This window comes from Rattus rattus, chromosome 1, assembly GCF_011064425.1.
Source record: "Rattus rattus isolate New Zealand chromosome 1, Rrattus_CSIRO_v1, whole genome shotgun sequence".
NCBI classification, from domain to species: domain Eukaryota; kingdom Metazoa; phylum Chordata; class Mammalia; order Rodentia; family Muridae; genus Rattus; species Rattus rattus.
In genome coordinates, this window is record NC_046154.1 from 165156300 (window position 1) to 165179052 (window position 22753).

Consider the following 22753-nt stretch of genomic DNA (forward strand, 5'->3'; position numbering starts at 1 on the left):
TGCAATGTCCAGTTCTGTTTCCACGCCCAGCATTGGACTTCATTCCTGTGCCATGTTGGTTGTGGCTTAGCTTGAGCTCAGTGAGGCCTGGTTCAAGGTTATGTTGGGGAAGTCTAGGCTAGACCTTGTTCCAAAGCCAGAGCATTTCTCCTCCTTGGACTAACCTTTCTCAGGTTTCCGCTGACTGCTCTCAGAGGTCAAAGGGGCTTCTCCTCTGCATGTTGGTTTCTTAATGATCCCGGTGTCTGCAGGCTCTGGAGGGCTGTTGGGCTTTCCCCTTCCTTCTGTTTCTGTGAAGTTCACCCTATGCACAGGTCATTGTCATTTGCTCCCCGTGCTCCTCTGCTGGTTTCCTCTCCTGCCCTGTGTGTTACCCCAGCCTCACTCTCTGAGCCTCATTCTTCTGAGTAAGAAGCAGGACAACCTGAGGGTTCGTTTCTCCCCTTGTCTTTGATCTTGTAGTGTCTTCTGTCTGGTGTTAGAAGATAGTTTACACACACACACACACACACACACACACACACACACACAGACACTACACACACACACACACACAGCGTTTCTGAGAGCTCATGTAAAAGTTTGTTTAGAAATGGAATGGATGCAGCTGGGCGGTGGTGATGCTTGCCTTTAATCCCAGCACTTGGGAGACAGAGACAGGGGGATCTCTCTGAGTGGAGGACAGTGAGTTCTAGGACAGCCAGGGCTACATAGAAAAACCCTGTCTCAAAATCAAAGAGAGAGAGAGAGAGAGAGAGAGAGAGAGAGAGAGAGAGAGAGAGAGAGAGAGAGAGAGAGAGAGAGAGAAATGGTATCACAAATCTTTTCTGTGACGTGTCCTGCAGCCAAGCCTGTTGTCAGAAGTGGAAACAGAGTCGTGGGGTGAGGGTGGGGTGGGGGTGGGGAGAATGACCCAGACATGTGCACAGAGAAGCACAGCAAGGTCTCAGCCACTGCCAGGGTGGCCGCTCTCCTCCTGTCCATTCTGATGGCCTTTGTTTACTCTTGCGTAGGGTGCATTGTTATCCCATATTTGTGGGATTAATGTATTTCTCTTTCAGTTCCATTATTTAATATTTTAAAAGAACATCTTACTATGAAGCACAGGCTAGCCTAGAGTATGCTGTAGTGCAGGCTGGCCTTGTGTTTCCCAACTCCATCCTCCCGAGGGCTGGGTTAAGGGAATGGACCACTGTATCCTGCATTGAGTTTCATTATAGATCTAAATTTTAAGTATGTAAAAGAGGTAAGACACTTACTGTGTTTGATAATAAATCCGCTAAAGTGTTTCTTTTGATTATTTAGATTTGCCGTTGGAAAGGAGGGGTTGAAATGTTTCTCTTTCTTTCTTCTAGAGACATATTATTACATTTCTCCATTAGTGTGTGCCTTTTTCTTGGCCCTGACTCCTATCTGGATTATCATAGCTGCCAAGCACCCAGCTACCAGGACAGTGCTCCACTCGGGCTGGGAGCCAGTCATAACAGCCATGGTGATAAGCAGGTGAGTGTTGGGGGAGGGGGAGGGAGAGGTCGGGAGAGCGACCATGTCTACGTTATGTACGTACTTACTAAACAAGCTTCTTGGACTGGAAATAAAGCATCAGTTAGATGATGCCTAATACAGTTGCAAAATGGAATATTAGCTTCCCAGAATGACACCGTTGTGCTCCTGTTTCTATGGAAACATGTTCAGTCCACACTTGATGGAAGCACAGTCTGGGAAAGAGAGGCATGTCTTGTTAGGTGTGGTAAGCTAAGAGTCTGAGGCAGGATTTGATTTGGGTAATACAAAGGCCAAAGTCCAGCGTGAAGAGGAGAGGGGGTGACGGCTGGGCCTCTGTTCTCAAGGCCAGACACACAGAGTGTAGGGGACAGAGAGCAGAAGAAACAGCATCTCTAAGAATTTAAAACAAACCGTGGAAATTGAGTTGATCAATGATTACTTGTGGGTTTGGTGTATCAAGAAGGCTTCACCATGATGGACAGGATACAAAGAGAAGGGACTTGTGGAAGCTGTGAAGAGCATCCTCATCTGCCGTGAGGAAGTCACTAGATAGAGGTCCAGCACTAGCATTAAGAAATAACATGTAGGCATGCTACTTAGACACAGAAGCTACAGTGCACGAGGGTCTGGGAATGGGGCGGGGCTACTGTCTGATTACATCAGAGCTTCCGCTCTTTTGACTGTCTAGTCCATTCCGGGCCAGCATCCGGCTCATTTTGCTTGTAAGTAGATGCATTTTTTTTTTTTTTTTTGGGATATTTGGGCAGCCGGTTCCTATGGCACTGCCTTACAGTGAATAAGCCACAGACTGAAGGTAACCAGTGAATACAACCTTCAGAATCGTAACCAAGCCTCCAAGTTCCATTGTCATACTGAAAGTGAACGGCTTGCCTCCGCGTTATAGTAAAACAACCCTCGTGTTTGCCAGATTCCGCTAGCTCAGCTCTCTGTGATAAATGGTTATAATCAGTCTAGTTTTAGTACAGTAGAATCTGCCCTTTAATGCCTGGTGAGTTCAAAAATGAAAATGCAGTTGGCTTTAGAGTTGAAGAGTCATGGATGACAGCGAGAGCCCCTGCAAGGCTGAGACGGTGAATCTCTAGGAGGTTTGGGATAACCTGGTCTACTAGCAAGCTCCAGGCCAGCCAAGGCTATATAGTGAGACCCTGTCTCAAACAAAACAAAACGAAAGAACACTGTGTAGAAGGCTATGAAGGGCTCATTAGTCCCATTGTTCTAAGCCCCAGAAATAGGTAAGGGTGCCTTGAAGGTTCTTCTAGATAGTTTAGTGTCATTAACATATGTATAATCTGGGAATTGTGACACATACCTATAATCCCAGCGCTTGGGAGGCTGAGGCAGGAGGATTGCTGTAAGTCCAGGCCATATTAGGCTGTATAATAAGACCCTCTTCCCCAAAGGGGGAAAAAGGAAGGAAATAAACAAACCCACACAATAAACAAAAACTATGATACCTGCACACATAACTGATGGTTACAGCTTTCCTTATTTATTTATTTATTTATTTATTTATTTATTTATTTATTTATTTATTTATTGTGTATTTTCTGTGCGTATGCTCCTATGTGCCCAGGAATGCACCTGTGGAGGTCAGAGGTCAACACCAAGTACTCTCTTCTGTTGTGCCTCATCTTTATTTCTTCTAACTTAGTGTTTGAGATGGGCTCTCCCTGAGCCTGGAGATCACTGATTGGCTAGGGAGCCCCTGAGATCCTTCCGCGTCCTCCACACTGCAGGTCCCCCTTTTCACCCCTGGAGTTTTATGTGGGTGCTGGGCTCTAAGCTCCTGGCTCTGTGCTTGTGTAGCCAGTTCGTCACCTGCTGAACACCTCCCCTGTCCCAATGGCCGTGCTCGATTCCCAACTTTTCCTGTTAACATTGCTTCCTACTTTGGATAGTCCTTTGTTTTTTTGCCTGATTTTGACATTGCCCAAACCCGCTGAGATCGTTTTCCACTTCTCTTCCCTGATTGTGGTTTTCTCCCTTTCAGCATCGGGGGCCTTATTCTGGACACGACCGTATCTGACCCAAACTTGGTTGGGATTGTTGTTTACACGCCAGTTATCAACGGTAAGACTTGAAGGTGCCGTCTCTTGATGACCTCACTCTTAGAGAGTCACAGGCGTGGCCTCCTGCGCCTTCCATTTGTTCCTTCAAACTCGAGGTGTAACTCAGAGTGGGAATTACCTTCCCTGTTCTAACTGAATAGAACACTTTGGGAAAGAGCTGTTTCTCAGTTTTTGTTACATCTTGGTCTGACAGCCACATCTTGACTTTTTAAGGCTAATGTGACAAAATACAGTATTTCGGCTTACCTGGTGGGTTTTTCTTCTTCCCTGGATGTCCTGTAGACCAGGCTGGTTTCAAACTCAGAGATCCAGCCTCTGCCCCCCACCCCCCTCAGTGCTGGGTGTGTGCTAATCCACCTAGCTTGTTTTTTAAATCATTTTAATTATGAGTAGATGTATGTGGTGTATGCATGTGAGTGCAGCTGCCAGCAGAGGCCGTAGGCATGGGATTTCTTTCCCTGGAGCTGGAGTTACGTATGTGTCAATTACCTGCCTGACATGGGCCATGGGAACCAAGCCTCTGCAAGAGTGCTGCATGCTCTTAACCGCTGGGCCACCTCTCCACCTCCCCCACCCTGCCTGCTGTTCTCGCATTTGCTTCTGTTGGTTTTCTTGGAAGAAGCAGAGTCAGCCAGGTTTGATCATTGCCCGAGTTCATTCCAGTCACTAAGATCCGCTGCTCTGCTGATGCCTGAGAACTGTGCCTCATACTTTCCTCGCCTATAACGAAAATTATAATCCTTATATTAAATACTTATAATATGTACATTAAAGAATCATGTGGAATAGTCTCAGGGATTTCCCATGAAATATGCTGAACAAGATAATTCAGTCCATCTCGGCTGTTTTTGGACGTGGTGGGTATTAAGATGGACTTCAGTAAAGCCTAGGTTGACATGATTTAAAAAGTATTTCTACCTTGGCATACCATACATTTGCCGTATATTATTTTTCTTTCCTAAAGATTTAACTTTCTATATTCACATAAAGAGTTATACAATGACATTTTCTGCAGAAGTCTCATATTTGATCTAAAATTTCTACTGAACATTGTAATTTTTGTCTACCTTTAGACTGTCGAGGGCAAGTTTCCTTATGATCTCCCTCCCAGCTGTCTGTTGTCACCCATTCTTCAAGCCATGGAACTGTCAGCTTCTACCTGGTCCTTCTCCGTGACTTGAACATTACCAGTCCTGGTCGTTGCCCCTCACAGGGCTTGCTTGTTCATTTGTGTATACAGTGGCGTGTCTCTCCACTGCACTGGGAACATCCTTCCCCAGTTACTGCCTGCTCAACGCACATTGTTGCTAACATGCTAGTCTTCCATAAACATTGCTTGTGCCTGTCAGTCAGAAGATGAATTTCTTGTGGGTTTTCCCGGGTGCCACATCAAATCTGAACTCCACTGTCTTCCAAAGTCCTTGATACACTGTTGGGCTCTGTGATCCCATAAGATGCACCAAACTATTCACACAGTTGCTAACTAGTAAGAGGCACCAAACTACACCATTGGTTGCTAGTAAGGTACACCAAACTAGCACCACGCTTGCCAGTTAGGGGCGGCAAACTTGGTAGGTTTTGTGCCGTCCTAAGACTGTCCTAGTTTTCACTGCAGGGACAGGCATGCCGTTCTCTCACCCATTCCTCCTCTCTTCAGTGAATATTAACCAGTATTATTCAATATCATTGAGTGCCATCACATGGCTAAGTCCTTCTTGTTATGTCAACAGTAAACCTCTTAGCTGGACTCCACTAATCCGCCCTTGGAAACAGTGGTAGAGAAGTTGTATTCTCAGAGAGGTACAGCGTTTAGAGCTGAAGTGCTCTTAAAACAAGCTCATTAGATTTATTCATCTTCCATATGTGAGTATTTGCCTGCATGTATGTCCATGCACCATGTGCCTGCTTGGTGCCCACAGAGGCCAGAAGCAGGCTCGGAATCTCCTGGAGTCACCCCGTGTGTTCTGGAAGAGGAACCCGGTCCTCTGCAATGAGTGCTGTTAACCACTGAGTAATTCTGAAGTATATAGGGGCGTGCTGTTCTCTTTCCCCTTCTCCTCATATCTAATATTTATTATGCATCTACATAAGCATCAAATGACTACAAGTGTTTTAAGCATATTATGCATAATTTAATACTCATTTAAGTAATTAGTCCAAGATTAAATATCTAGTGAATGATAGTAAGTCACACTTTAAAGGCAGCTTAATTCCCAAACCCATAAGTTTTTTTTCCCTCAAAGCATAGAACTGCTAATTTATCTAATTTATTCGATACACAGATGCATGTGTTTAAAGTAAAGCTTATCTGTGCCAATCTGAGTAAAATATCATTAAATGTTTGCATGCCTCAGAACTAACAGCATTTTCTACAATGCATTGGCCACACTTGCTCTGTAAGTACAGTGTGAGAAGTGAGTTCTGTGATCAGCTACACATTAAGTTTACAGAGTCCTTGACTACAGGATCTCGTAAGCCATTCTGTGAGTCTCTTTTGGGTACGTCTGCTAGATGTGTTGACAAAGCCCACTGAACTTGGGCTTATATATTGTTTATTTACTTATTAGTGGAACTTGGGAGAGAACTGACAGCCTCTCACATGCTGTAGGAAAGCACTCATCGCTGAGATTTATCCTCAACCCACAGTCTATTTTCTTTTTAAATATTTTATTAATTCTTTGAGAATATCACCCAGTTTTGATCATCTCCAGCCCTACTCCTCCTTTTGACTACCCCCAGATCCTCCCACACTCCTACTCTCCAAACTTCACGTTTCCTTTCTCTCTTTTAAACAACCTATCATCTCTAATTTGTGTCCGGGTTTGAGGCATCCACTGGAGTGTAGTCTACCAGGAACAGCATCTTAAAGAAAACGGACTTTCCATCCTCCAGAACCCATCACTGTTACTTACTGTCTATGACTTGTCAGTTAGGGTTAGAGGCTCATGACGCCCCCCAATCCCCCTCCCACACACATATACACACTCCAGGCAAGAATGTGGACTGAGCTGGGTAGATCTTATGCAGGCAACCACGGCTACTGCGAGTTCGTGAGCGTGGCAATCTGTCATGTGCAGAAGACATTGTTTTGGTCTTGCAGTCTTCCTGACCACTCTTCCAAAGTGGTTCCTAAGCTTTGGGGAAGGGTGCGATGTGTACTGTCCATCTGTGGCTGAGTATTCCACTGACATCTTCTCTCTGTACGTTGACTCGTTGGGAGTTTCTCATTAACAACTGACCGTGTCTCTAGAGAGAGGGCAGCTCTGAACCAGGTCCATTTAGCAGAATAGAGTAGTGGTTCAGTTCAGGCATGGATTCTTGCTATGGTTTTACACCAGGCATGTGTTAGTGGAATTAAATCCAGTCAGAGAGTGGTTGGTTCCCCCAGAGCACCAGCACCTGTAGGCCTATCTTGCTTACGCTAGTTTTTATTGAGTTTACAAAGTTCACAGCCGGGTAAGGTTGTTGATGACTCCCCCCAATTAAGCAACCCACATAGCATCTTCCAGTATTATGAAACTAGCCACCAGGGAGAAAGCTTTCTGGGTCAGGACCAACCTGATCTCTCCAAGTTCTGTAACTAGTGCATATGGTATCTTCAGTGATATTGCTGGATCTTGGAATAGATCTGTTCCCAGCTTCCTGAGGAACCGGCAGACTGACTTCCACGGTGGCTGTACAGGTTTGCAGTCCCACCAGCAACGCATGAGTGTTCCCCTTACTCTACATTCCCACCAGCGTGAGCTGTCACTTGTTTTATTGATCTTGGTCACTGTGACTGATGTAAAAAGAGATCTCAAAGTAATTTTTATTTACATTCCCCTTGTTTCTTTTTCAGCGCACTCTCTCTCTCTCTCTCTCTCTCTCTCTCTCTCTCTCTCTCTCTCTCTCTCTCTGTGTGCTGTATATTTAAGAATATCTGTACCTCATTTTAAATGTGCTGTTTCTTGAGGTCTTTTTTTTTTTTTTTTTGAGTTCTTTATATATTCTAGATATTTCCCTCTATTGAATGTATAGTGGTAAAAATCTTTTTCCTACTCTATAGCCATGTCTGAATGATGGTGACTTTGCTGTGCAGAAGCTTTTCAGTTTCCTGAGGTCCCATTTTTCATTGTTCTTAGTGCCTGTGCTCTCAGTGCCCTGCTCAGAAAGTCTCTTCCCGTGCCGGTGTGTTCAAGGCTATCCCCGAGTCCTCTTGACCATATTCAGTGTATTTGGCCTTATGTTGAGGTTCGGTCCATCTGGAGTTGAGTATTGTGCAGGGCAGTAAGTGTGGATTTCTTTGTGTTCTTTGTGTCGCCGTCCAGATTGGCCAGTGCCATTTGTTGAAGATGCTGTCTTTTTTGCCAGTGTGTACTTCTGGCTTCTTTATAAAAAACAGGATTTCCGTGGACACAGAAGCTCATGTCTGGGCCTCCAGCTTGGTTCCACTGACCAACGTGCCTGTCTTTATTCCAGTGCCATGCTTTCATTAACAACCGTAGCTCTGTAGAAGAGTTCAAGGTCGGGGATGGTGACACGGCCAGCAGTCGTCTACTATTTAGGGTTGGTTTAGCCATCCTGTCGGTGTGTGTCTGAAAGTTGTCCTTTCACGGTCTGTGGAGAGTCACATTAGAATCTCTGTTGCTCTTGGTCAGGTAGACACTTTTACAATGTTAATCCTTCGGATCTGTCAGCATTGGGATCTTTCCATCTTCTGATGACTCTTTAATCTCTTTCTTTAATATCTTAACATTTGTATCATCCACGTCTTTCACAGCTTGGTTAGGTTCCCCCAACATATTTTCTATTCTTTGCAGCTATTTCGAAGGGTGTTGTTTCCCTGGTTTCTCTCTCAGTCCTTTTGTCTTTTGCGTCTAGGAAGCCGACTGAGTTTGGGGGGTTAATTTTGTATCCTGTTTGTTTGCTGGAGGTATTTATCAGCTGGAAGAGTTTCTCAGTGAATTTTTAGGGTCACTTATGTATACTGTCATATCATCTGCAAATAAACATACTTCTTTCCCGTTTGCATTCTATTGATTGCCTCCCGTTTTCTCACTGCTCTAGCTAAGACTTCGAGTACTGTACTGAATAGGTATGGAGAGAGTGGGCAACCTTGTCTTGTTCCTGATTTTACTGGAATTGCTTCGAGTTTCTCTCTATTTAGGTTGATGTTGGCTATCAGATTGCTGTAAATTGTATTTATTATGTTGAGGTATGCCCATTATATCCCTCATCTCCTCAAGACTTTTATTATGAAAGGGTGTTTGAGTTTGCTAAGGGCTTTTTGTACATCTACTGAGATGATCATGCAGTTTTTGTGTTTCAGCCTGTTTATACAGTAATTAATTTATCAGTTTATATACATTGAATCATCTCTGCATCTCTGAGATGAAGCATACTTGATCATGATGAATGGTCTTTTTTTAATATGTTCTTGTATTTGGTTTGCAAATATTTTTATTAAAAAGTTTTCATCTATGCTCATAAGGGTAATTGGTCCTCTTTATTGGGTTTTATGTGAATTAGTATAACTTGGCCTCATTAAAAAAGTTGTGCAATGCTCATTGTTTCTATTTTATAGAATAATTTGAGGAGTATTGGCATTAATTCCTCTTTGAACATCTGATAGAATTCTAAACTAAAACCATCTGATTTTTAGAGTTATCATTGAGCAGTATGTGTTGATGCCTGTTATTTTGTTGTTGTAGTATGTCTACCCCTCCCCCAGCTTGGCTTGTCAGCCTAAGATCATTTGTTCCTGTGTTTTGTGGGGTGTGGTTAACCTCTTTAGGTTGAACTTTTCCCTCTAGTGCCTTCTGTAGAACTTGATTTTTAGATAGATATTATTTAAATTTTGTTTTATTATGGAATGTTTTTTCCATCTATGGTGAGTTGTGCTGGGTATAGTGCTCTGGGCTGGCATCTGTGGTCTCACAGAGTCTGCAGGACATCTCTCCAGGCCTTTCTGGCTATTGGTCTCCATTGAAAACTCAGGTTTCATTCTGACAGGTCTACCTTTATGTAACTTGGTCTTTTTCCCTCACAGCTTTGAGTATTCTTTCTTTATTCTGTACGTTTGGTATTTTGATTATTATAAGGAGACTTCACTAATGGACTTATTCCTGTCCTTTTTCAGGTCCGTGAGCATATTCCTGATAGTTATTTTGAAGTCCTTACATTGTGCTTCAGCTAGCTGTATGCTTGTAATTCTTGGTGTTGATACCTTGGTTTTTAGGGATGGGTTTTTGGTTCATTGACTTCTGTTGTCCTTTTCAGATCTTAGGACCCTGTGGTGGCTGTGGGTTTCCTGGTAGGGGTGCTTCTGAGTCCCTGTCAGATGTGGCTGCTGGGGACTTGGTAGAATTTGTTTCTTGGTTTTGAGGAGCTGACTGAAGGTATAGCAATGGACTAGAAAGGCACAGGACTGAGGGTCCATAGGAGCGAAGAAAACTGGGTCTGCCGTAAGGACCTGTGGAGTCCACAGGGAATAGAGGAAGAGAGGGAAGACGGGCAGGACCTCTGCTTCAGGGCTGGGGATGAGACTGGGGGTTGGACCTGGAAGACAGGAAGGAGAGTGAGGATCGCCCACCTGCTCTCCCTCTGTCAGGTAAGACAGAGGGATGGGGTAAGGAAGGACGGCCGTAGGGGAAGCATACTTGACTTTTTTTATTCTTATATTTGGTCATTATTTTTCCAGAGTAGATCCCCACTAATTACTTCTCTGGCCCTTCTCCCATTCAGTTATCCTGCTAGTCATCTGTCGTAAAAATTATCTTCTGGGTTGGCGAGATGGCTCAGTGTGGTGAAGGCCCTTGCCACCAGGACTGAGTTGCATCCCCCAGGATTCACAAGGTGCAGGTTGTCCTCTGACTTTAATGGGCACCTGATACATGCAAACAATAAATAATAATAATAATAATAATAATAATAATAATAATAATAATAAAAAAAAAATCAACTTATTTCTAGCAAACCAGATTGTGCCCTTGCTTGAAGATGACTTCCCTTTCTCTTCCTGGGGAGTAAAGCATCAGTTATGTAGCCTAACTCTCTGGGCCCAGTCTCACCTCCTCCCCACACATGAAGGACCCCCCTTGTTGAGTGGCTTGTGCCAGGAGCATCCCCTTTACATCACGCTGCTGTGCTTACTCATACTCTCCTTCCCATGTCCAGGGCGCAGGCACAGCAGCACCCATCCCCAGGACGGTGTCTGCAGAGCCGTTGTCTCCCTGCTCTGGGCCTCCCTGCTTCACCCTGAGCAGCTGTCCCATGCGGGTGTTTATTTTGAATGATAACTTCTATTTTCTGTGATTCTGAATAATGCCCACGGCGTTAGGGTTTGGCAATCGCTGTATGAATAAGTGTATGAGTTAAGGAGTAAATTTCATTTTGCTGCAAACTACATGTCAGTTAATCAGAGGGAATTATCATGTTAAATAACACAACTTAGAGCATAAAACAAATGCACAGACTTTAGGGGAACTGTTAAGGAACACGTAAGGAGGCAAAAATGGAAAAAAGCGGCTCTTTCTGTTTATATAAAACTTTTAGCAGTGTTAGCAACATTAATTCTTCCCTTAATCATCTCTCCTGGCGATAACTAGAGAAACCGACTTAATATTGTTCTCTCATCCCTTCTGCGTGTTCAGCTCCCCAAACCTTTAGATAGCAATATTTAGGCGAGGCGTCTTCAGATATTAAGTGAGAATTAAACACCAGAAGAGAATTATTTGCAGGCAGAAGGAAGTTGAGGCCTGTGATACAGGCTTAGTGGAGAAAGGGGTTTGGGTTTGTCACCAGGGGAGACAACCTGAGGTCAGTGCCTAGAACCCACATAGTGGACGAAGAGAAAGGACTCCTGCAAGCTGTCTCCTGACCTCTACCCCACAGAAGTAAACAAACAAATATCAAGAAGGAAGGAAGAGTTGGCCTGGGTGTCCATCCTCAGCAGAAAGAGAGCACCATTTATTTGGCAATGTAGGAGTAAAGCTTAGTTAGTAGTGGGCTAAGTAAGTGAAGGTGTAGTCTCTTGGTGGATGGAGTATTATTGATGGTGAGCGTGAACGAGAGAGTGGTGAATCCTGGGAATGCTGTATACTGTGTGATGCCCTTTGTATAAATCCTACAAGCATGGAAACTAAGTGGCGCGTTGTTTAGGAATACACAATTTGAGGAAAACACAAAGATGCAGAAGAATGGAAGACTAAGTCACCTGTGGGAGGGGAGGAGGGGTGGGAGGGAGGACCACAGGGCACTGCAGGGGAGAGGGACTCTCCTTGTGAACACAGCAGGCCCAGGCGAGATGCTTCATAGTCTACATTCGCTTAAGCATGGGCTTTTTTATTTAAAGGCCTTCACTGCTTCTATTCTTCATGTACAAAGACAGCATGACCAGTTTCCCTGGGTAGACATCCCAGGTGGGGAGTTCTAATCTAGGGCAGTCATTTTTAAGCTGGTTTTTTCCCCATTACCACTTTCTGAAGGAGCTATTTAAAATAATTTCCCCCAAAGATGGCTACAGTAATATTAACATTGCAGATTCCCTGTATATCTATTTAAATCCATTATATAATACTGCAAAGTTACACATATACATACTTATCACATGGTTATATTACAAATATGTACAGAGAATATACTTTATACACTAAAGAATGTTACACACACACACACACACACACACACACACACACACACTATACATGAAAGGAATACAGTGTTTTTTCCCTCATTAGAAGTGAATGAGCTGGGGTTGGGGATTTAGCTCAGTGGTAGAGTGCTTGCCTAGCAAGCGCAAGGCCCTGGATTCAGTCCCCAGCTCCGAAAAAAAGAAAAGAAAAGAAAAGAAAAGAAAAGAAAGAAATGAATGAGCTAGGGTGGAAAATGCAGAGGTCAGACATGAGCCAGTTTATGCACATTATCATCGATAATAAAGACAGTGTGTGGAGGACGGGAATTAAGTGTGCCTGCCCATACCTAGGTGAAAAGTCTTCCGCCCGCAACTGAGAAACCGGCGAATGGAGGCCATGTCTCTGCATCCCCGTGCATGTTTTAAACCTGAAGAGTAATTACTGTAATCACTGAGCTCTGGCGGGGAGCCGTGCCTGGAGGATGATCTTCAGAGGCAAGTGGAGGTGTTTGAAATGCACCCACGGAAGGGGCCACATCACTTGTAAATACAGTTTTTAAGGAAACACACTTTTGTGTTAGGTTCCATTGAGAACGTACAAAGAGAATTCTTGATAGAATCTGCACTATGATCTATGCCGGGAGTGTGAGACATTTACTGGAAACAGGGCTTAAAGAAGTCCCGAGATGAACCTGCTGCTAATTTCTTCTTAGCATCAGGTATTTACACGATTAATGAGCTTATTCCAGCATAATAGACCTAAAATTAGGTCCTGTGGATACTGGGGAGTCTTGCTAATATTGACAGGCTGTCTCTTCTGATGTTTTTAATTTATACGAGACTATCTTTAGATGCCTCCTGCTACCTTTAATCACGCAGTTAGTGTCTGTAGAATTTAAATAATTCAAAAGCTTTATTAATAACAAGTTCTTAAATGCGACAGTGTATAAAACAGTACCAAGAAAGCGTGCTGACATCAAAGAAGCTGTGCTACGGTAATAATTTTGCAGTAATTAAAAATTACTTGTCAGCGATCCTGACAAGACCATGAAAGTCTGTCGCTCACTAGTCGCTCACTGGTTACTGTTTTCTTTACATGGAATTCACTTCGTCTGGAGGAAGCCCTAGTGTGTTTGTGAAGTTGACTGAGGAAGCCTTTGGGATGACTTATCCCATGTTAGCCCCTAGCATATGGTAGCATGGAAGTGACAAATGCTGCTTCTGTAGGCATCTGCGCCTTCCGTGAGAGCCACAAGGGATCATTAATAGCTTAGTCTCTGCAAAATGGCAGCTATGGTAGGTCAGCTCAAGCCTTACGCACATGCTGCCTGTATGTGCACTGAGGCATCCCATGTCTGGTGAGACACCAGATGGAGCGTTGCTCCCAGAGAGTCCCCAGAGTGAAGAAGACAAGAAACACACGGAGGTCCCTGCATTCCTGTGGCTGGTGTTGAAAAATGTTATCTGCGATATCTTGCTTTCTTACTGTTGGATTCTTCTGCATTTTGAAAGGCTGTGAGCCATGGATGTCCATGGATGGATCCAAGGTCCCATCTTCCTCTCTGTGTCCCCAGAATCTCTGTGACAGTGCTTCAGTTCTTAGGACAAATGCTCTCGTTTCTTTCGGTCGCTGGGATACATTGATTCACTATCAGCAGAATGAGTCACTGGCCTTGTGTTGTACTGTCAGCAGATGGACGGTTCATGCTAGCTGTGGGGTTCTCTGGTCTCATTATTAACTTTCAGAGGTGAGCTCTGATTAGAAAACTCCAGATTTAAAAACTACATTGTCATAAGCATCCAACAGAAAAGTCATTAATCAGGGGCTGGGGCAATGGCTTAGTGGGTGTCACACTGAAGACCTGAATTTAATTTGTCCCAAACCCACATACAAGCTGAGCACCGTAAGTTCACCTACAGTGTGGAGACGAGACTTCCTGGAAGCTTGCAGCCACCTGGCCTAGAGTACACAGCGACAAGACGATGGTGAGGAAGAGACCTTTATCACACACGAACACCTGGGGCTCCTACACATGTGTGTTATGGCGCCAGTATACACACACACACACACACACACACACACACACACACACACACACAAGAAATTCAACAAGGAAGCAGAAGTCATTTTAAGTTGGTACGGATACTGGTCATGGTGGTGCACACTGTTAATCCTAGTACTCAGAAGGCAGATGCAGGTGGATCTCTGTGAGTTTGAGGCCAGCCTCGTGGAAGCACTTCCAGGTCAGCCAGGAGTGCACAGTAAGATGTGCCTGTCTTAGTTCAGGTTTTATTGCTGTGGAGAAACACCATAATACCAAAGAACGTGGAGGAAATGGTTTGTTCCAGTGTATATTTCCAGGCGACAGTCTGTTACTGAAAGAGATCGAGGCACAACTTGTACAGGGCAGGAACCTGGAGTCAGGAGCTCAGCAGGGCCCACAGAGGGTGCTGCTTGCTGGCTTGCTCCCCCTGGCTTGCTCAGCCTGCTTTCTTATGGAACCCAGCCCAGGACCACCAGTGGCGGGGCCATCCCTTATTGATTAAGAAAATGCTCTACCGCAAGCCTGCACCCCAATTTTATGGAGGCGTTTTCTTAATTGAGGTTCCTTCCTCTCAGATGACTCTAAATAAATTGAAAAGCAGAACAGTACCATGGTAGCTTCTGACTGACTGATGAATTTGACATCATGCTAAGCAAAGGAAGGGCTTACAGTAGGAAACAGTGAGGCAGGACAGACTCCTCGTGCAGATTGCTTGTTGTTGATGATGCTGGCAATGAACACACATCCTTGAATGAATGAATGAATGAATGAATGAATAACAATTACGTCAACATCCTTACAAGGATTGTTGTACATTCACACTAGAAAAGGAGGTGTCTAAGAGGTGCCTGTTGCTGCAGGAGTTCTTTCTGTGTGACTGGGGCAGGGTTCCGGGCCTGGTGCTGGTGCTGGGATCTGCAGGGGACAGACCTCTGCATTGATGTGCCTCAGTGACGCTGCCCGACCGTGTGATTTTCAAACATAATTTTAAAGAAATTTGTTTCCACTAGAAGAGTGCCCAGAACATTGTAGGGTGTAGTTTTTTAAAAAATATTTTTATGATAAACTGAATTAATTAATTTTTTTTTAAGTTCAGTATTGTTCTCTCTCTGTGTCTGTCTCTCTGTGTGTGTGTGTGTGTGTGTGTGTGTATGTTGTGTGTGTATATGTGTGTCTGTGTGTGTGTCTGTGTGTGTGTGTGTCTGTGTGTGTGTGTTTGTGTGTGTGTCTGTGTGTGTGTGTGTGTTTTGTTGTCTGTGTGTGTGTGTGTGTGTGTGTGTGTGGGGTGGTGTCTGTGTGTATGTGTGTGTCTGTGTGTGTGTCTGTGTGTGTGTGTGTGTGTGTGTCTGTGTGTATGTGTCTGTGTGTGTGTGTGTGTGTGTGTGTGTGTGTGTGTGTGTGTGTGTGTGTGTGTGTGTGTGTGTGTGTGTGTGTGTGTGTGTGTGTGTGTGTGTGTGTGTGTGTGTGTGTGTGTGTGTGTGTGTGTGTGTGTGTGTGTGTGTGTGTGTGGGTGTGTGTGTGTGAGAGTGTGTGTGTGTGTGTGTGTGTGTGAGTGTGTGTGTGTATGTGTGTGTGTCTGTGTGAGTGTGTGTGAGTGTGTGTGTGTGTGTGTCTGTGTGTGTGTGTGTCTGTGTGTCTGTGTGTGTGTGTGTGTGTGAGTGTGTGTGTGTGTGTCTAAGCCAGAAGACAGTCTTAGGAGTTAGCTCTCTCCAGTTACCTTATCTTGAGTTCAGTTGCAGAAGTAGCAGGTTTTCCACGCCCCTTTGTTCCCGAATAGTGACAGAGACCTGGTATGTTTAGTGAACTCCTTGCACTATAGCGGCAGAGTCCCCATCTGTCGTAATCCGACTGTGCTGCCACCCAGCCGTGCATCCTGTTAGCTGCCATCTTAGTCTTGCTCTGCCTGCTCCTCCTCCAGCCCTCCTCCCTTAGTGACTGTCGCTCATGAGAACTCTCTCCAGTGATTTCTCTCTCCTGGTTCCCAGCAGAGACCCTGTAACAGTGAGACAGGAGATGCTTGACAATGCCAACATCTCAACTGCAGTGAGATCTCTGGGCACAGAAATAAGCACCTGATTCACAGTACACAGAGCCATCCCCAGCATTTAGTGTTGGGGGTGTATGTGAGTGGGGTGGGGCTGAAGACGGCCTCTGCTTAGTGATGTTGTGATTGTGTGTGGTGTGGGGGAGGTTAGACAGCCTCTGGGTAGTGTTGTTGGTGTGTGTGTGTGTGTGTGTGTGTGTGTGTGTGTGTGTGTGTGTGGTGGGGGCTCAGACAGACTCTGGTTAGTATTATTGTTGTTGTGAGGGAGGAGGGGTCTGAAGACAGCCTCTGGGTAGTATTGTTGTTGTTGTTGGTGGTGGTGGTGGTAGTGTGTGTGGTGTGTGTATGTGTGTGCGCGCACACACACACATTGAGGAGAGCCTCTGGTTAGTGTGGTTGGTGGGTGGTGGTGGTGGGGAGGGGAGGACCGAGGACAGCCTCTGCAGTTGGTTCTTGCCTTTTCACAGTGGGGTCTGGGGAATCAAACTTGAGGTTGTCAGGTTTTGTGAGCTGAACTGTCCCTCTACTTCTAAGTGATTATCTTTATTATCTTTTTAAAAAATGTGTTATTTATATGTGTACGGGGTAGTATTTGCATGTAAGTGTAGATGCCCACAGACACCAGAGGTGTCAGATCTCTTGGAGTGTGACATAGTGCTGGGAACTGGACTCAGGTCCCCTCCAAGGACAGTACAACCTGTAACCACAGAGCCGCCTCTCCAGCTCCTCCGAGCTCAGTTCGAAATCATCCTGTCTATTGTTTGAGTCTGAGACAGGACCTTGTTATGTAGCTGAACTCCTCATTCTCCCGCTTAGCCCCCAGTGCTGGAATTACAGGCGCGCACAGCCACACCCAGCATTCGCTCTCAGTGACGTTTGTTGCTTGCTGGAGACACGTGACAATGAAATCGTGTGGCTGAATTTCGGTTTTGCCTTTAAAAATATAACAGAGTCGTTATAGCTTCAGCTCACTGACAGCAGCACATGATCTTCTCTGTTGGGCAATGGTAAGCCCATGCTTGCTTGTGACTGTTTTCTATCACATCTTTCCTGGGACTACAGTAATTCAGTTCTCACTCCCATAGTAAGCTAACTTCATTAGGATGTGTCCGAACACCAAAATTTCTCCAGATGACAGATAAGCAGTCACTGAACTTGTATTTATTTTTATTCTTTGAGACAGCGTCTTCCTATTCCTAGCCCTGGCTGGCCTGGAATTCACAGGGAGCCGCCTGCCTCTGTCTCCTGAGTTCTTAGGTCAAAGGTGTGCCCCACCATACCTAGTTCCAAAGCTGTCGTTCTGAATGTAACTGCATGTGTGCCCAGCCCGCTGCCCAGCCTCTGAAGCTCCTGACACCAGCTCTGTCCTGCCTCAGTTCCTTTAAGCCATCTCCTAAGCTGTGCAGGAAAGACCCCATCTTCCGGGAGCAGCCCCAGGACCCTGTTAGTGAGGCAGTCTCACTGGGGTGGGGTGAGTCTCACTGGTGTGGGGTCTCTCTGGTCAGGACTCTCACTGGTCTGGAAGCCTCTGGTCTGGAGCACTGGGATTCATAGGAGATACATGTCTTAGTTACTTCTATACTTCCCTGATAAAGCACCATGACCAAGGCAGCTCATAAAAGAAAGCACTTAACTGGGGACTTACAGTTTCAGAGGGCGAGTCTCTTCCAGGGAGCATGGAGTAGATAGGCATGGTGATGGAGCAATGGCTGAGAGCTTACAGGTTGGCATGAGAACTAGGAGGCAGCGTGCATGCCAGAAACACAGAGAGACATTCTCCATCACGGCATGGAATGGCCTGGGCTTTTGAAAACTCCAAGTCCACCCCTAGTGACACACCTCCCCCAACCAGAGGCCACGCCTCCTAATCCTTCCCAAACAGTTCCACCAGCCCCAGCTGGGAACCAAACATTTAAACACTGATCCCCTGGGTGCCATTCTCATTCACACCACCGCAGTGACAGTCTACAGCAGAGACTTGTCAAAGCTGCTGGTTCTTGGCGCCTGGTTCCGACATCCTCTTGAATGGTTTTTATCATTTGTATCCAAAACTCTCCCTCTCTGGGAGCCATGTACAGCAGAGTGACATTTTGGGCAATGACTTCCTATATGATGACGGTATTAGTTTGTACAGCAGGCTTCGTCTGTGCAGCTGTCTAGTCTGTTATGTAAGAAGAAATACACCAGTGAGTTCAACAGAGCGTGCCTCCGTCATTAAACAACGTGGGACTGTCTGTCCAGCTCAGGCGGAATCCTGGTGAATCCGTGTTATCAGTCCAGTTCCAGCACTGGAACTAAATAGACAGCTCTCTACAGATGCACAAATGGCCCTCAGCCCCAGTCTGGTATACACAAATCAAAACCACAGTGTTCCAGGCTGTCTTTCTGGTAAGAGTGTCTGTGCTTCAGAAGACAAAAGGAAAATACTGGTGAAGCAGTGTGAAGAAAGGAACCCTTGCATCCTGCTATGTAGTCACTAAGGAAAAGAATCAATATGACTACACAGTTCAACAATCCCACTGCTGGGGACATAGCCAAAGGAAATAAAATTGATATGTCAGAGGCTTTTACACTTCCCTGTTTACTGAAGCACTGTTCACAATGGCTATGGGATGGAAGCAATTTAATATGTCACCAGATGAATGGATAAAGGAAATGTGTTCCAAACAGACAGAGGGATACTGTTCAGGGATAAAAGAGAATGAAGTCTGGCCACTGTGTCAACATGGATGAAATGTGGTTATGTTCACTGAAACAAGCCAAACACAGAGAGACAAGTGCTGTAGGATGTCAGTCAGATGAACCTGAAAAAGTTAACTTCGTAGGCTCTCACCGTACAATGGCGTAGAAGCCAGGGAGGGTGTTGGTACGCGTACATGCACGTGCACTCGTGTGTGTGTGTGTGTGTGTGTGTGTGTGTGTGTGTGTGTGTGTGTGTGTGTTGAGCTCCATGTTATTATCAACAGTTTATGTGTCCAGAATTAGTTTTTTCTGCTTGTCCTGGTAGGTGCGAAGACTTCCTTTTGCATCTGCTGTATTTCTTCAATGCCCAGCGGGATTGAGTCTCTCTGGTTTACTAGTGATTTCAGTTAACTTCTCCCATGTGTGTGAAAGCATGTGTTATATCCATGTGGTGATGTCCACATATGTGCGCAGAGACCATGGCAGGATGTCAGGCATTCTGCTCTACCACTCTCTACCTTTTTCCCTTGAGATGGTGTTCCTCGCTAAGCCTGGCCCTAATGCATGGCCAATAAGCCCCATCGAGTTCTGACAGGATGCAGGTTATAGGCTAGGCATAGGCCCAGCGTTTACATGGATGCTGGGTTTAGGATTCAGGCCCTCAAGTTTGTGTGGCAAACTGTCTCACCCACCAGCTCCTCTCTCCAGCTCCTCGATTAACCTCTTTGGTTAATCTGCTAATCTGCTAATCCCTTGTCCTTTTTCTGTTGATAGTTACATGTGTTTGCAGGTTTTCTCCACTCTGTTGTTTGTTTGCCCTCTTTGACTAAAGTGTTTTCTGGCCAGCCAAAGTTTTAAATTTTATAAACTTTCCCTCATGCTTTACAGTTTTGTTAAAAAAGACTTCTTTCCACATGTATTAGTCAGGATTCTCCAGAGAGTGACAGTGGAAAGGAGGCATGGGGAGGGAGGGAAAAGGAGAGATGGGGAGGGAGGGAGGGGAGGAGGAAGGGAGGGGGGAGAGAGAAAGGGAGAGGGAGAGAGAGACAGAGAGACAGAGACAGGGTGAGGGAGGGAGACAGACAGACAAACAGGGAGAGGGAGGGGGGGGGGGAAAAGGGAGGAGAAGAGAGAGAGGAAGAGAGGGAGAGGGAGGAAGGGAGGAGAGGAGGGGGGGAGAAGGGGAGAGGAGAGGGAGACAGAGAAGGAGGAGAGAGGGAGGGAGACAGACAGAGGGAGACAGACAAGAGAGAGGGAGAGAGAAAGAAGGAGACAGGAGGAGAGAGAGACAGACAGACAGACAAGAGAGAGACAGAGACAGGAGGAGAGAGGGAGACAGACAGACAAACAGGGAGAGGGAAAGAGAGAGGGAGAGAGAGAAAGAAGGAGAGGAAAAGGGAGGGAGGGGCGGAGGGAGAGAAAGAGAGGGAGAGAGAGAGAATATGTTAATTGATATACTAGAGAGATTGGTCATTTGGTCATGCAGTTATGGAGGCCAAGAAGCCTCTCCAGGGGCCAGTTGTAGTGAACCTCATCCCCAGCCTCAGAACCCTGTTGTACAGCGGGGTGCCCAGCTTCAGGAAAAAGGTCCTTTTCCTTCTGTCCACACAATGGATTCCACCCCCGCCCCCTAAGGACAGCTCTTCTCCCTCCAACTCACATGCTCATCTCCTCGAGAAGCACCCTCCATCCACACCCAGCAATGGTCTTTCTCCACTCACCCACACGTCCTCCTCCCCGTTGAGCTGATTTTTAACATCAGCTGTCTTTCTGTCATCTTTCTACAGCTTAGCAATTTTACCTTTTGGATTATGTTTTTAACTTACCTGGGATTGGGTTCTGGTTTAGCATGAGAGTCAGGACCAGATTTCTTGGTGGTTTTACACATTAATAGCTGGCTGGCTCACACGGCTTACTGAGACTGCTGTGCCCCGTCTGTCCCGGCGCGCGTGTATATTGGTGAGTTTTTTGCCTTTAATCACGACTGTTGAGTTGTACCAGGTTTCCCCCCACATATTCTTAGAATCACGTTACACTCCCGTCCATTCACTGGTTAATGAATTATGTTCATTTACCTCCACTGTTAACTTGGTCTTTCATCCCTCGGATAAGCCCAGTTTGGCTGTGACCTGTCTGTCGTACATGGAACATTTTGCTGAATTTGATTTGCTAGTAGTTTCGAATGGAAGTTATTTCATGATATCCCTATAATACCTTTTTTAAATGTGTGTTTACTGGAAGGGTGGTGAATTCTGTTTGATTCTCTGTTTTTAATATTGGGCTGCTTTTTAAAAACGTATAGTTCCGTGCGTGGAGGGGGCAGTTTGTTCACAGGTGTGCAGTGTCGGCCTTGACCCCCTGGAGCTGGAGTTAGAAGGTGTTGGAAGCCTGAGTGGGTCCCCTGCAAGGACACTGCTCTCACACTTGTCCACCTCATTTACTTGTTTATTTCTGGGATAGCCTTCCTCTGTAGCCACGTAAGTAAGGTTAGCATAGATCTCGCTGTGCATGCCAAGGTGGCTCCAGACTCACAACAGTCCCTCCTCTTCCTCCCCTCCCCCTCTCCTCTCCCTGCCCCTCTCCCTCTCCTCTCCCTGCCCCTCCCCCTCTCCTCTCCCTGCCCCTCCCCTCTCCCTCTCCCTCTGTTACAGATGCTGAACTTGCCCTGCCTCCTCCAAGGTGTTACCTGAATCTCCTCCCTTTCGTTCACTTGGTCAAAGGCTTCTGGTTTATTTCTTCGCTGTGTTTCCTCCGCTGCTGACTTGTGCTCTTCTGTGTACTATTCCACCCTTCCTCTCTGTTTTGCACATCTTTTTGAAGTTTTAAGGATGTGAGCATCATGGATGTGCAACCTTGTCCTGTATGAAAATGGGAGGAACACCTCTGATTTCAGGGCACTGTTGCCTTTGTTTCCTTTTAGCCCTGTCTTGTAGTTTTATTAAAAGTTTGACATTGTATAGAAAAGACCACTGGAGACTCGGATAAATATTATTTGTGCCTAGCAATGAGCATGTCTCTCCTTTTGTTAGTGTAGGTTTGGGGCAGTCTGTGGACGGCGGTTCCTTCAGTGTTCTGGCTATACGACGTCTCTCCATCTCGGGCTCCCACTGCCGGTTCTCAGTGTGACCGAGTGTGCGTGATGTGACGTGGCTCCTGGTGGTCTTGTTCTTCTGACGCTTTCCCCTCCTACATGATGTGGGCTAGGCTTCTCTTACCTTACCTTATCTCCACACTTCCTGAGCCTGGTCCTGAGAGGCAGGGTGGGGTGTACCAAGAGTTTCTCTTTCCCCTCACTGGCTGACTTTCCTTCATCCTGTGGCATCTGCAAACCCCAGGGTCCTGCAGATAAAGCATTTCCTCCACCTCCCAGGTGGCTTGGCTTGATGTGAGATGATTTGCGTGGCGCCAGGTCTGAAAGTGGTTAAGATGGTATCCTGGGAGCTTGACTCGAGTCTCTGACCCTCCCTCAGTCTGTGTCGGAAGTACCTATTGGAAACGTTTGGAGGTTCGCTCACTGTCTGGGAAACATGGCCTGTATCCCGGGTCAGCCTCCTGATGGGTTATGCTGGCCCGTGTGCCCTGTGTAAGAACTTGGAAGCTGAGTCTGCTGCTTCCCGTTTGCTTCTGTGATTGTTCTCTCTCCCTCACTGACTCTGCAAGTGGAGAAAGAGTTCGGATGCCCTCTCTCACCTTGGAGCTCATTTCAGACCTCAGCATCGACTCTTCTGCACCTGAGTCAGGGAGAGGCTGTTTCTAGGCAGAAAGTGGGACTTTC

General features: G+C 45.8%; 1 protein-coding gene across 3 annotated transcripts in view; it reads left to right on the top strand.

Annotated features, from left to right (window-relative positions):
* Slc41a2 (solute carrier family 41 member 2) overlaps nucleotides 1–22753 on the top strand; it is a 104777-nt gene that overhangs the window by 55330 nt on the left and 26694 nt on the right. For all 3 annotated transcript variants that reach the window (XM_032910571.1, XM_032910577.1, XM_032910585.1), the window contains exons 7-8: nucleotides 1356–1503; nucleotides 3518–3597. In XM_032910571.1, coding sequence (XP_032766462.1) covers nucleotides 1356–1503; nucleotides 3518–3597 — 228 coding nt within the window. The remainder of the gene's footprint in view (nucleotides 1–1355; nucleotides 1504–3517; nucleotides 3598–22753) is intronic.